Source organism: Natator depressus, chromosome 2, assembly GCF_965152275.1.
Source record: "Natator depressus isolate rNatDep1 chromosome 2, rNatDep2.hap1, whole genome shotgun sequence".
Taxonomy (NCBI): domain Eukaryota; kingdom Metazoa; phylum Chordata; order Testudines; family Cheloniidae; genus Natator; species Natator depressus.
In genome coordinates, this window is record NC_134235.1 from 15,923,906 (window position 1) to 15,939,013 (window position 15,108).

The 15,108-nt window shown below is 42.1% G+C and overlaps 2 protein-coding genes across 4 annotated transcripts in view; one reads left to right on the plus strand and one right to left on the minus strand.

The window, feature by feature from the left end:
* SLA (Src like adaptor) overlaps nucleotides 1–10,912 on the plus strand; it is a 46,735-nt gene extending 35,823 nt beyond the window's left edge. For all 3 annotated transcript variants that reach the window (XM_074943820.1, XM_074943819.1, XM_074943821.1), the window contains 5 exons: nucleotides 767–853; nucleotides 2,198–2,301; nucleotides 4,044–4,175; nucleotides 7,374–7,506; nucleotides 8,762–10,912. In XM_074943820.1, coding sequence (XP_074799921.1) covers nucleotides 767–853; nucleotides 2,198–2,301; nucleotides 4,044–4,175; nucleotides 7,374–7,506; nucleotides 8,762–8,981 — 676 coding nt within the window. In that variant the 3' untranslated portion in view covers nucleotides 8,982–10,912. The remainder of the gene's footprint in view (nucleotides 1–766; nucleotides 854–2,197; nucleotides 2,302–4,043; nucleotides 4,176–7,373; nucleotides 7,507–8,761) is intronic.
* The window catches only part of TG (thyroglobulin), a 214,543-nt gene that overhangs the window by 74,581 nt on the left and 124,854 nt on the right, over nucleotides 1–15,108 (minus strand). Inside the window, exon 41 of the mRNA XM_074942893.1 lies at nucleotides 13,057–13,256. Within this exon, the coding sequence (XP_074798994.1) occupies nucleotides 13,057–13,256 (200 nt within the window). The remainder of the gene's footprint in view (nucleotides 1–13,056; nucleotides 13,257–15,108) is intronic.

Genomic DNA, 15,108 nt, shown 5'->3' on the forward strand with positions numbered 1-15,108 from the left:
AGTGGACATGCTGTACGCCCCGGGAGAGCTTCTCCTGTCGTCGTGGTTAATCCACCTCCCTGAGAGGCGGTAGCTATGTCAACGGGAGACACTCTCCCACTGACATAGCACCATCTACGTGGCAGGATAGGATGGTTTAACTACTTCGCTCAGGGTTATGGATTTTTCAGTAGTTACACTGATATAGGTTGGTAGTGTGGACCTGGCCTAAGTGATTTGCCCAAGATCACAAAGAAAGTTTGATGAAGAGTCAGGAAAAGAACCCAGGCGTCTCGACTCCCAGTTCTATTGCTTCAGCCACCAGGCCGTCCTATTCGTCAGTGCCTGACCTGCATTTCATTGAAGTAAATGAAAAGATTCCCATTGACAACAGTGGGCTGTAAATCAGTCCTATTAGACTGTAAATCCAATCTCCAACTAGACTTTACTAATGCTCTGTTTCTAGCTGTAATAAAGATGTTCAATATGGGAAACTTATTTTTGACTACAGGAATAGGTTTCACTACTTAAGCAGCAAATGGAACAAATTTATTGTTTAATATTTAGCTTATTTCTGTGACCAATTTAAACAATAATGCAGCAAAAGTGAGATTTAGAAGATGAAATAATGTGAACAAAAGAAACGTAGATCTATGCGTGTGTTTCTGAATACTCAGATTAGTTAACAAATATTGCATGTTAGCCCATTTTCTGCCTTAGCATGTTTCTAAAATGAAGGCAGGCTCCCCAAACACATTTGGCCACACCCATCTTCTTGCTTTGACAGTGAAGGAGGTTGGTGGAGAGTCCATTCCCTCACTACAGGTCGAGAAAACTACATTCCAGGAAAATGCGTAGCAAAAGTTTACCATGGGTGAGTACATGCTTTCTCCACAGCATTCCAAAACTACAGGTGCTGTTATTTCACACATACCATAGTTTATCGTATCAACATTTCATCCTTAATTAGGGGCCCTAAGTACTATCATAATCCAAATAGTATAACAACCACCACTATCACCACCACCACCAGCAGCAGCAGTCTGCTAGAAAAATCTACGTCAAGCAGAGATGACCTGAATTAAATATCTACATCTGAATTTCTTTTCACTTTGGGGATATTTCAATCCAGATCTAAATTTAGCAGCTGTTTTTACCAAAGCAAAACTCCAGTTCCAAACACGCAGAAAAACTTCTGATCCACTTCTGGATCCAAGCTGCGAGCTTTGGGCCCATCTTGAATTTTAAGATACTCATAAAAAGATCCAACTTATAAGAACTCAGGTGAAATTCACTGCTATGCACAAGGCCTATGCACTATTTAAGTCTCAATTAAGACAATGTGGCTTGAGTGGGTCCCTAGGCTCGTCTTCTGCACAGGGGTGAATTCCCCTCTGGTGAAGGAAAACTCAGTCTGAGACAAAACTGGAGTTCATATGAAAAACAGACCAACTAGAATAGAAGGGAAACTTCAAAAGGCTAATGAGATCATTCAAGAAGTGAATCCCTGCACATTATAGATACTGAAGGTTCAGAGGTTGGTTACTGCCCTCAGCCCCAGCTGAGGAAATCCATTAAAGCATCTGCCTAAGTCTGTCACTATTCAGCAAAGCATTTTACCTGCTTAACTTTAGGCATGTCCTTAAATTCTATTGACTTCAATGGGAATTAGCCCATGCTTATAGCTAAGCATGTGCTGAAGCCTCCTACCGAAAGTATTAGATACCTGACAGTAGGTGGTAGAGAAAATCGGCATGCCTGGTTCTACTCTCCCTCCGGTAAAGCCCATTGAATTAGACTGGTGTAAAACCAGAGTAAAGTGAGATCAGAATCTGGCCTAGCATATGCAGAATAATTACACCTTTATCCATGGATTAATAAATGTGGGTAATGACTCACAACAATAAGAGGTTTAGTTATTTAAACTCAGTGACTTTGTTTAACACTAGTAAATGTTAGTGTTTCAAATTAATCAAGCTTGAAGGGTTTTTCCCTTTCTTATAGGGCCATTCTTAATGAAAGTACTGGCATGAGTGAGAAGAGCAGATTTACCCCATAAACTGAGAAATAATCCTGGGAATAGTTAAGAAAGTAACTGCAGAAGGTTACACAGTGTCATTTTTGCAGTCACTTTTCTAGCTAGTCCTGCACTTTAAGGGCCACACGCTGCTCTCTTTCTCATCCATGTCATTTTAGAACTTCTTTTCCTGTTTCACAGTTGGTTATTTGAAGGGCTGGGAAGAGAAAAAGCAGAGGAACTTCTACAGCTTCCTGACACCAAGGTTGGCTCCTTCATGATTAGAGAGAGCGAAACCAGGAAAGGTGAGAAAACATAACATTCCCCCCTGTCCATCTCAGACTGCGACATCTCCTTTCAACTGGGCTTTCCATAGCTCTTAATTCTCTGCCTTTTTCACTTCACACACACATCAGTCCAGAATTCTAACCCATATGTAATAAAAAAACCCCAACATATTGCACAGTGCAACATCTTCAGCAATCACCTACATAACAAGCAGTGCTGGAAACATGGAAAACTATGGCTTTGGAGAGTTCCCTAATCACTGGCGCATACAAAACATTTAAACATTGTTTATTTGGGTTGTAGCACCCAAAATGTCCCAAGGTCGCAAGGCATTTCAAACAGAGAGGAAGACCCAAAGGATGGGCAAAAGGGTCCCACCCTTTGCCTCAGTCCACAAAGATGCACAAAGGTGGGGGTGGAAAGGAACGTAAAATACATAAAGAGTAACTAAACACACTTCTTATTTAGCTGTGTGGTTGTTTTGTTTTAAACTAAACACTTGACATTTTCTTCTGACCATCCTTCCACCACCAGACAGGTTGGTCAGAAAATGGGCTCATCCCCTAAGGAAAATTTAAACTTTTTGTCAAAAAATTAAAACCTAAAACATTTCAACCAAAACCCAAAAAACATTGATTTGGGTGGTGCCTCAGGGGAGTTGTTATGTTATCTCACACCTTCATTCTCCTCTGTAGGCTCGGCTCCCTGGCTGGACTACATCTCCCATGATGCACAATGGTCTCCTCTCTTGCCGAGCAATGCATCATGGTGTCCCTGACCATAGTATTTCATGGGAGATGTAGTCTGGCTGGGGAGCACAATTTTTCAGTTTTTATTTGTGTGTTTTTGACAAAGCATCAGAGTTTTCCTCAAACCAGACTCTTCATGAAACATTTTGACAGTAAATTAGGTTTTTGACAAAACACTCTTTGGAAATTTTTCATCCAGCCTGAATTTAAATCCCCTCTCAGCAATTCCCAGCTTCAGTTCTAATGAGTGTACTCTTTCTTCTTAACATTCGGTCCCTTCCCTCCTCACAAATGAGTAGCCCATTTATAAGTTGGATAGCAACACAAAGTGTTTTCATTTTACAAACACACAGAAGTTTCACACCCAGAGGGAAGGACTGTGAACAAACTTTATTGAGTCACCTTGCATATTTTTAACTTTGCAAGGTGCAGGGTGATGGGCACAGTATAAGAACATGAATAGAATAGGGCCCCCTCTGGCCTGTTAAGGAATGGTATTAATGGGTTTCAAAGGGAGTGTCCATAGTAGTCCTTCTGCTCACATGGCTCCGATATAGAGTTTCCAAAAAGTGCAGGGTGAAGAATTAAATGTGAAAAAATTCTCAGAGCTCCATGGAAAGACAGCAAGGGGAAGAAATTAAATAAAAACAAACAGGTGGGGATTTTCAAAAGTTCCTAAGGACTCTCATTCCCATCTAACTCTTTTGGGCCCTTTTGAAAATCCTACCAACAAGCATAAAGGAAAAATTGTTGGAGCTTTAGAATGACTCTCCTTCAGGGATTTAAGGCTATAACTGCTGACCCTCTGCTCCATCTGTCTATATTTGAGATCTATAAATCAGAAAGGTCATTTCGCTTTTTCAGATTCTTCAAGGGCACACCTGTTACTGTGGCACCACATTTCAGAGCTGGTCTCGCTTTAGTCAGCATCCACAGAGGTCTGTGAAATGCGCCTTTGTTTTCCTAGGATTGTGACTACTTGATGTCATTTGGTTCTCCTGTTTCTGCAGGATTATATTCATTGTCAGTCCGGCACAGGCAAGTGAAACATTACAGGATCTTCCGCTTGCCGAATAACTGGTATTACATCTCTCCACGGCAAACATTTCAGTGCCTTGAGGACCTTGTGAATCACTATTCAGGTAAGTCCCTTGAGACTTGTAACTGCAGGAATACAATAGGTTTCACCAGCAACTGTAAGATATCATGCAGTGCATGACACAGGGGGGTCCTGAGACATGACTCAGGATCTTAGGTGTTACTGTAGTACAAAATAAATAATAAGAGAAATTTGGCTTCTGCCCACTGTATTTTTTTTACTTCACTTCATACCTCAATTCATATCTCCCCCATTCCTCCACTATTAATCCAGCAGAAAGAAAGACTTTAGCTCAGCTGAGTACAGGCAGTACAGATAGACAAAGCCATGTTAAATGAAACCAGACTCTGATAATGGTTACAGCGAACACTGTTCAGTGTAGCACCACAACAGCGTTTCCCCCCTGGAATGATGTGTCAACTGTATTAGCTTGTTCACACCTACCATACTACACAACCTTGTTTGTATCAGTGCATGCTGGGAAAATTAGTCAGTTACTCTGTTATTGCCTTAGCTGCTTAGTTCTGGATTTATATTAGTGTAACTCAGAGCAAATATGGCCTAAGACCTCAAAGTTTGTGTAATCATTATGGACTAAATTCTGATCTCAGTTATACTGATGTCAGTCCAGAGAAACTACTTTGGTTTTAATGGAGTTACTCCAGATTTATGTCAGTGCAACTCAGATCAGAAAGTAGTCTTATATCAAATACCACAGTTAAGTAAGTGCTGCAATGACATCATATGAAAACCAGAAAGGTTTAAAATGAAAGAGGAAGAAGGATTGGAATAAACTAATCACACCATACTTGTGAAGAATAAATGGTTCTAGTCTTTCAATTAATAACAACAATGAAATCATTTAAAAGGTGTGAAGCCACAATATTTGCATAATGCTGGCCAAATTGAAATACTGTGTGTAGGCCAAAAAGCCTACTTTTAAGAAAGGAAGGAAAATGTTCTGTTTAATGACTTGTATGTTGATGTAGTAATATGATAAAAGGAATTTTTTAGACCAGTTTGTGGAAGGAAGCAGTAATAAACTTGACAGGATACTAATCTCTTTTCTGAAATGTTTTAGTTAGTTGATTTTTCCCTTTTTTTAAAAAAAAAAAAAGTATTTCTGTAAAGAAAGGACATGAGAATCTGAAACTTTATAATCCATAACATCTGAATGGCAATGATCAACATTTTGTCTTTGAATGACTTTCGCCTCTCTGAGAATATACAAAATTGATAGTGAAATAAGTGTATGGAAAAAACCCCAGAATTTACCAATTACATAGTGCTATTCATTAGCACAGGTTAGAGCAGTCAAGGGGCAGCTCTACTTTGTACATTGGAATATTTTACAGTATTCACAGTGGTGAACATGTGTTGATGCTTTGGTTGGGTAAGTTACACATGATGGACCTGATTGTCTGCCGCTTTGTCTTTTGCATAGTCATGTACAGCAGTGCAGAGTGAGAGCAGAGTAGGTGGAAGTACTACCCAGTCAGAATAGTAGCATTTTACACCCATGTTGTGCCCTAATGGTGAATGCACTGGCCTAGGACCAGGAAGACCAACGTTCAAATCCCTGCTCTCCCACAATTTTTGTGTGTGACATTGGGGAAGTCAGTCTCTCTATGCCTCAGGTGCATATGAAAGGGGGATAACAGTCCTTCCCTTCCCACAAGGGTTTTGGGAGGCTAAATGCATTAACGATGATGAGGGGTAAAGTAATGGATGCCATACAAATACCTCAGTGAGGTGTAAGTGACTGTGCAAATGGCAAGGCAGTGCAAAATCCGGCTCTATTTCTCCAAATCAACACCCCTCTTTTGTCTGATATACCCAGTCAGAGTCCACATCCTTCTACATAACCTCAACAAGCTATGTGATACAAGGTGCTTCTGAATACCAACACTTTAAGAATATAACTAAATCAAAAGCCTCATTATACACATTTAAACTGTGCTAGAATCCTGTATGTGCTCTTCTCAAACAGGAACCTAATTAGGAATAGAACTAAGCTTCAAGAACTTGTCATGTGTATATTTCAATCCATTCTGCCCCAATGCACTTTACTGCACCAATATTCCCTCTAATTTTTTACACCCATGTGCGGAATGAATTTTGTTATGTGCACCAATATGAGGTGATGTGTGGTGGGGGTGTGACCGAGGAGTTCAGAGTGTGGGAGGGGGATCAGGGCTGGGGCAGAGGGTTGGGGTGGGGGGGGGGAAGAGGGCTCTGGCTAGGGGTGCAGGTTCTGGGGTGGGGCTGGGGATGAGGGGATTGGGGTGCTGGAGGGGGCTCAGGGCTGGGGTAGAGGTGTGGGAGCGGGGTGCGAGCTCTGGGGTGGGGCCAAGGATGAGGGGTTTGGGATGCAGGCTGCCCCAGGGCTGTGGCGGGGAGAGAGAGGACTCCCCTCAGCCCTCTCTCGCCGCAGCAGCTCAGGGCTGGGTGAGAGGTACCTCTTTTGGGCTGCAGCAGCTCCGGCAGGCTTGGACTGGCCCGGGGGAGAGGTGCTTCTCCCCAGCAGCTCCGGTGGATCTAGACCGAGCCAGGGGAGGGGCTCCTCTCCCCAGCAGCTCCGGCGGGGTGGGGCAGGGCTGGACTGGGCCCAGCCGGGTGTGAGGCTCCTCTCCCCAGCAGCTCCAGTGGAGCTGGGCTGGGCTGGGGGAGGGGCACCTCTCCCCGGCTGCGTGGCCCTTGATAGTGTGCTGCATGACCGTGCAGCTTACGGGGAACTTAGCTGCATACCATCATTGCCACAAATAGATTTGTTTTTTACTCACTGTGGCTGCTATTCACCCTGAGCCCAAAGCCAGCACAAGGTTCAACCACTCTCAAAATAGGGCTTAGGTGGGAGATAAGTTGTGCACAGGCCTCGTATGGCCTTATGCTCAGGAGTGTTATTAACAGAAAGGGTGTGGTTAGCTCTAGAAAGTCTGATGCCCTCAGCCGTTACACTGGAGTTATAGCAATGTAAGAACTGTGGTAAGCAAGTAGGCCCAAACATAAATAGCAGCATGTTACAATAAAACAGCTAGTAACAAAGAACAAAACCACCTAACACAGTATGCCATAATGCAATTCAACAATTGTATGCCACACTGTCCAGCGTCTAAATGACTATTCTACTTACCACACACTCATCTCCAAGAACATTTAGTGGAGAAAACACTGGTGATGGCAAATGAGATGCTATTGCGCAATATTGGATAACTCATCCTGTATTGGTTTCTTCATTCAGAGGTACCTGATGGTCTGTGCTGTACCCTTACAACACCCTGTCTTGCTCAGTGCACTAACAACAATGCAGTGAGGAACCAAGAACCGCCTGTTGTGATGAGGAACAAAAACTTCAACTGGAAAAACATTCACAGGTACCACATCTTCCACACAGCATCTGAATCTACATGCTTATTTTCAACATGTTAAATATATACTTGCAATCACAGAAAATAATAAGAAACTATTCACTTCTGCTGATGTCAATATTAAGACTTAAGGCCCAAATTTCCCAAGCCACTGAAGGCTTTGTAACAGGGGAATTGGGCATCCAAATCTCTCAGGTGACTGAACATTTCAGTCTAAGTGTTCACTGATGCAAATTTTGCTGCATTTAACTGCCTCCACAGGTTCTTATTGGCAGATATAGGGCTGCTATGGGTAACGTGGTTGACAATGAAGTCTGCCAAGGATATTCCCCCAATAAAGACATACACACACAGTTTACGCTGGCTGAGAATCTGGCCTACTATATCTAAGAATGAATCCACATAATCTGAAAAAGCTTCAGCTTGCCCAAATTGCAGCAACACAGGCCACCATGAACAAATTATCCCAGACTTCAGCTCTCTGCACGGGCTCCTAATTTAATACAGAGCCCAGTTGAATGCCTTTCATGATATTCAAAGCCCTCCATGGGATTTGTAGAACCATGAGTGGAACTGGAGAAAGACTGTCAGGTTTCAGGAGGGAGATAGTTTGGCATCACACCAGAGGCTCAGGTAGGTAATATCAGACAAAAAGCAAGCCTTTCAGCATAGAACACATCTCTAGGCATGCTCTGTAGAGATCTTTCCTACAAATCTAGTTGCCTGTAGCTAGATCTAGCCACCTGAGAGATCATCTCTCCCTCCACAACTAGATCCTACCAAGACAGTTACTATCCACCTAACCTGTGATGCTGTCAACCAGTGTGGGAGGGGCTCATGAAAGCATGGAGCTGGGCTTGGACAGAGAAAGCTACTCCCACAAGAAATAAGAATGACCATACAGAAATAATCAATTTTAGAAATACATGCTCAACTCATTTCTTCAATTTAACCTTCTCTCAATAAGCTATGCAGCTCCCTCCTCTCCTCAAAACAACCTCATTCACTTGCTCACACAGACAAAACCCACACACTACTCAAGCTATTTCTCCTACAAGCTGGGAAGAAAGATTTTCGTTCTTTTTTTCTGTATTTTATATACATCAAAGTTGCTCAGATATTACTGTGATGAGGGACATTTAAGGAAACAGATGAGACACAGAATTGATCACAATCAACTGTGAGCCAGGAGTTTTCTTATATGTAACCATGTAGCACTAACAAACTAGTAAATCCAGTATACGTAATTTTTTTTTTTAAGGCTGCAGATAAGTAACGAAGAACCAGAAAACACACTGGCCATGGATGATTCCTGTCTCAGCTATGGCCTCAGGGAAAGTATCGCCTCTTACATCTCCCTAGCAGGGGAGGACAACTCTTCTTTTCTGAGTACTAGAAAGAAAAAAAGCCAGTCTCTCATATACACTGGAAGCAAACGCAAGAGTACCCTCCATTTGCCAACTACATATTATGAAGAATGAACCTGAGACAGATGCAGTCCACAGAAAAAGAACTGAGATATAAGAGCAAACCATGATCACCAGGCAGTCCTACCACAGCTGAAAGACACGCATACCAGCGGATGATCAAAGAGGAGATTGAAGGAAATGAAGCCAAAATTAATGCTGGTTTTGTCTTTGTATGTATTTTGAATGTTAACCAGATACTTAAAAAAACAACCCATCTCAGCACTCTGTACGTAAATAATAACACACTGCACCTTTAATTTGCTCATGCACAGGTTATAATTTAAGTTGAGAGAGGAACTCTAACTAAAAAATGATAAAGTGAAGCAAATGACTACTCAACAAAAGGTGAAATCACTGCACCAAGGGCCAGAGCAAGGTTTGGGCACCACTTAAGACTCACTTGAGCCTTCATACTAGGCCTTATGTTGGCACCATCCTCGAGAGAGAATATTACATAGTGTTATTCGAAAAGGATGGGTTTGCTGTTCATCACCTTTACGGCATCACTAGAAGACTCTCAGAAATAAGGCTATTCTCTTCTGGATGCAAAGTTATTTCCATCTCTGCTGCAGAGAAATCAGGAGCTCCCTGGCTCCCCAAAGACAATTAAAATGCAGCTGGTATCTAGCTTCCAAGAACTGCTTTGGTGACACTGAATCTAGACTGAATTTCGTCGTCTTCGAAAAAAACAAAACAAACCTGCTCTTTGCAATGGTTTAACCCAGCTGCTGGCAATGCCAAGTGAAATCACAAGACAGAGCAATCTTGGAGTTGTTCTTCTCAGTGAGCTAAATGGTTTCAAAGTGGATACATGGTTGTAACAGAGTAGAATTCAGCTGCTCCGACCCAATCTAGTAATATACACCAGGAAGCAAAGGTTTTAAAGTGAAATATGTTCAGATTAGGTCCTACAGTCACAGTGAGTTGCAGTATGTCTGAAATTTGTGTGAAAGTGCTCAGATTTCAAGTTAATTTCTTGAAAGCTGCATATATTTATGTATAATATTTATATTAAATGCTTTTTATTTTAAACTATATAATAGTTTAGCAGCAACAGAGAGATTTTTTTTCTGAACATCTTTTCTGAAAAGATACATGAAATAGCAATAAGAGAGGGGTTCCCAAACTTTTTAACTGCATAACCCCATTTTAATGAATTTCCTGCCAGGACCCCAGGCAGCATGGAGGATACCATTTTGAAGAGCAAAATGGCGTCCTCCACACAGCGTGACCCCACACACACACCATATGTGAGGTCACACCACAGAGAGGATACCATTTTGCTCTACAAAATTGCATCCTCTGCACACTGTGACCTCATATGTATGGTGCATGCGAAGTCACTCTGAGCAAAATGGCATTCTCCATGCATTGTGACCTCTCACATGCTGTACATGTAAGGTCATGCTGTGCAGATCAAAATGGAGTCTTCTGCATAGTAGGGATGGCTGTGACCCCATCAGCTGATGGCACGACCCCATTTGGGGTTGCAACCCACAGTTTGGGAACAGCTGCAATTAGATATTACCTAAAGCCATCTAGTGACCAATAGATTGAACCATCATAGACTAAGTATCTTCTGATGCATTTGTGTCTTTTTTTGTATGTCTGTAAATGAGATCACAATTTGGCCCTTTGAACCCTGATTTTCCAGTGCCTTCAGCTTCCGATAGTCATTTACACCTGTAGGAATAAAACTGTACCATCCATGTACATGAATTGAGATTTTTTTAATTTAATACAGCCACTCTGCACAGGTCTAAATGACTATCCAAGGTAGGGAGCCCTGGAGAATTGGGTCCTTTATGGATATCTTCTGTACTTGTCTTTTAGCACAATCTGTGTATGTCTGTACTTTTTAGATCCTATAACAGATCATCTACACTAGTGATAAAAGTTCACAGTGGTCTATGTAAACAGTCCATAGTCTGATTAAAAACATTTGGGAGCGTTAAAACGTGAATGTAACTTACAAATAGTGACCACCACAAAACAAAATGGACTCAGGAACTCTAGATGTTTGTACACTCTAATATATTGCTACTGAAGGGTCCGGCTCTTAACCAATGAAGCATATATGTGAAGCATTACCATTTTCTAAATCACGTCTTTGTATTTATTCCCCATTAAAATAAAATGTAATCGCTATTTAGCGCTATGTTAAGTTTGTTGTCTAGGGTAACCTGAGGGATCATTAGCATATAGGCATTACAACACACACTCTTAGCTTACTAGCACATGCCCCTCTTTGTGTGTGAATATTTCAAGAAACTATTTTAATATTTACAGTACAGTAGTGAGCTGTCAAACTCATTCTAATGAAAGGGACAAATTACATTTTAAATTACGGTTTGATGGCTGGTACTACAAAGTTAGGATCATACACCACCCTCCATCCACAGCAGATCTCTCTCTGATAAGTCAGGGTTATGCACAAAGACGGAGGAAAACTATATTTTTAGTTAGGCCTTGTGTAAAACTTTCAAAAGCAGGTAAGTTACTGTGGAGCATAAGTCCCAGTTCCAAAGTGACTTCAGTGCATATGTCTCATCAAAAGTCCCTTGTCTCTATCAAGGTTCCACTAGTTTAACTAAAGGTGGAATAACTGACTTAGTTATTGCATGCAGTGTAGTTGTAGCCATGTTGGTCCCAGGATATTAGAGAGACAAGGTGGGTGAAGTAATATCTTTTACTGGACCAAATTCTGTTGGTGAGAGAGACAAGCTTGTCCAATAAAAGTTGGTCCAATAAAAGAGAAAGATAAAAGGCTCCATCAAGACTCTTAATTTGATTTAAATCTTGGTCATATATATTTCTTAACTCAATTCCTTACCTCATTAAGCTAAATGGATATTAGTCAGGTTTAAATAAATCAGAGTCCTCTCAGAGTTTTGCACTGGTTTAACTAAATCAGTTTTCAAATGAATTTGTTAAATCTGTTACAGAGCAGACACTCACATTTCCTGTGCTCTCTCGGGTGCAACTTTCAATATAGATAAGGCCTTGGTTATGTCATACCTCTCAACATGCCAAGATCAAAATGTGGGATTCAATATGTGACAAAGACCATAATGAGGGAGACAAAAATGATTCATTCAGGAAAAATTAAAATGCTTAAAGGGATTTATTCATTTCATGAAAGTAACTCTTGCTAGAAACTTAGTCTCATGATTCCTTATTTCTGGCATAACGAATATTCACCCACCCCCAAAAGTGAGAGAACACAATATTCATGTTGAACTTTGGGACTAAAATAAGTAACTTTCCTCAAAATGAGGTAACTTGGAGAGGTATGGGTCTAGTCATAGTTGAACTCACTAAAAGAAGAAATAAAATCAGTGCACTTTTAGGACCAGTGCTATTTCTGCCCTTTGTTCGCTCAGCCATTTGCAAATTCAATTATCCATTTCGTATGGAAATACTGCAGTAATTTTACATGCAAATCAACTGCACCTTTAAATCATCATTGTTAGTTTTAAGAGTTAACTTCAAGTTAAGATGAATGGGGACACTTCTTTTGCTGTGTAAAACAGTAGCACATGCAATCCCTGTCAGCAAGTTACTGTCACAATCACAAAGACTAGAAACTTCCTTTTTAAAAAAAGTGAAAATTAGAATGTGAATCGGTCATGGGACTGGCAACATACCTCAAGGACGATGGATCCTTCAAAGAGGCCGGATGTTTGGCAAATCAGCTATGTAGTCTAAAAAGTGCTGAACAGCAACGATATTTGCAGAATGGAAACTGTATAAATTATGAACCAGTTCTATGTATATACATACATGAAAAACCACAGTGACAGGAATCAAAACGTCAGTTTGATTAAATCAGTCACTTAAATGGGTCTTACCATGTGTTTGTAAAATGCCTAGCACAAGGCAATCCCAATCTCAGTTGAGGCTGCTAGGTGCTATTATACAATAATATATTTTAGTGAGGCTAAAATAAAATAAAATAATAAAATAAAATATATAATGCAGATATGTATAAAATAAGACCAGCAAGCACACTCCCTAGTTCTGTTAACATTAATTCACATCTTTTCCATTGGTATCCACTACTAAGATACAGAGGAATGGGACTCACCATCAGCAATGCCCTCTTGAAGAGATTTGAATCTGCTGCACCTGCAAGTAGGTGGATGCTGGTAATGTCTGCCCCACTACGATCAGCTGCTATTGAAATCTGACTTGGATCTCCTCCAAAGCTAGCAATGTTCTTCTGCACCCATTTCAGAGCCGCCACCTGATCCAGAAGGCCCCAGTTTCCACGGGCCACACTAGAACCTGTTAGACGAAATGGGAAGAGGGCCATTACTGCTCTGCAAGCAGACATGAAATACATGCAAGACCCTTGAACATTTAAGTGGTGGAATGATACCTTTTTAATATCAGGCCCACAGCTTATAGCACCTTCCTCCATGGCAGTCACTGTACAGACAACCCCCCTTAGAGCTGCCTCCATTACAAGAGATAAAAGGAGACAGTTTTCAGTGCTCTGTGCCTTATTCCATAGGGGCTCAATGTAACTAGTCATTAAAAACAACTGGAAAGTTTCTATTGACATCAGTGGGATTTAGACTGGGCACTGGATGCCAGAATGGGAGCCCTGGAAACAGAAATCTCCCCTACCGAACAGGTTGGGCACAGACTGTGACCATGTAAACTTTTCCATTTCAAACCCGGTGTGGGGGCATCTTCTCTAAGGCCTGGTGCACACTTACAATTTAATCTGACATAGCTGCAGTGCTCAGGGGTGTGGAACCCCCCCGCCCCTCCCGAGCTCCATAGCTACGATGACCTAATCCACAGTGCAGATGCAGCTCGGTCGATGGAAGGATGCGCCTGCTGACCTAGCTACCATTACTCTGAGGGCCGGGGTGTGGGTGTTCCTACACAGACAGAAAAAAAACCTTCCATCGCTGTAGGCAGCGCCTACACTCCGGGGTTATGACGGCATAGCTACGGCACCATACTTGTGCAGCTAAAGCCCTGGTAGTGTAGACAGCTTAAGAGCTCGGCTGCATCATTGTTACAACCAAGCCTGGGGACTCTGTGGTTATTCATTATTTGTTGGCACTGGCAGCGTACTTGGCCCTGTACATGACACAAAGAAATGACATGCCCCAAGGAGCCTAGGATCTAACAGACTCAGCTGAGGCAAGTTGCAATGGAGAAGCGTCACAGGGCAGTTCTTCAGCTACCCAGTGAGCAGCATCGCCTAGCCTGCTTTCGTAGTCTCCTACTCACAAATATGCAGTGTGTTTCTTTTGCACCTTGCGTACCCTCAATCCTCAGTTTCCAAACATAGCAGGATGTAGCACAGGTGTACAGTAAATGGAATCTCCCGAACAGCTTTCGTTCATCCTCCAGCTCACCCTCTGAGCTCCTCCCAATTATATCTCCTCCCAGTTACTGAGCCAATTGCCTCATTAGCCCAGCAGTTACCACCAAGCGTCAGCCATCCCCACTAGAAACAGGTTGTTTGGCTCACTCTAGTTAAGTCTGCACCCTTCTCTGGGCTACAGCAACTTCAGTGCCTGGGGTGCTATAGCCAGCACACTGTCACAAGGAGCCATGGGATGGTCTTCACTTCGAATCCCACCCCCCCACCCCCACACACACTTTATACCACTTCCACTCTGGGGGTGCAGAAGGCATTTGGTTGGGAGGCCCAGATGTGGGGGAGGGGGTGAGACTGCAGCTAGATGGAGCAAAATAGATGAAAGAGGATCCTCAAGTGCAGCATATCATAGAGAGACCATATTAGGAGGTGGAGGGGATAGGGAAGAAAGTGGATGAGAGATCAGAGGGGCAGGCGTGAGTAAACCCATAGAGAGCACTGGGAACCCTGAGGACAATTCAAATTGAACTGGGAGACAGCTACTGGACATCCATATACTGGAACTATGTAATTTACAGTTTTGTGTACTGAACCTTTAGGTTTCTAGTGGTCTGCTACACACTGATGCTGTTTTGTGTTCAGTTCGGATGCAGCCAGGTATGGAGGCGACACACACTGTTCTCTCTGGGGGAGACTTAGTGTTGCTTTTTTTTTGCTTTGTGTTTTCCCTCATTCTAAAATAAAAGTCATTTAGATTTAAAGTATATGGGAAAACAAAGACAGAAAGCCTTCGAA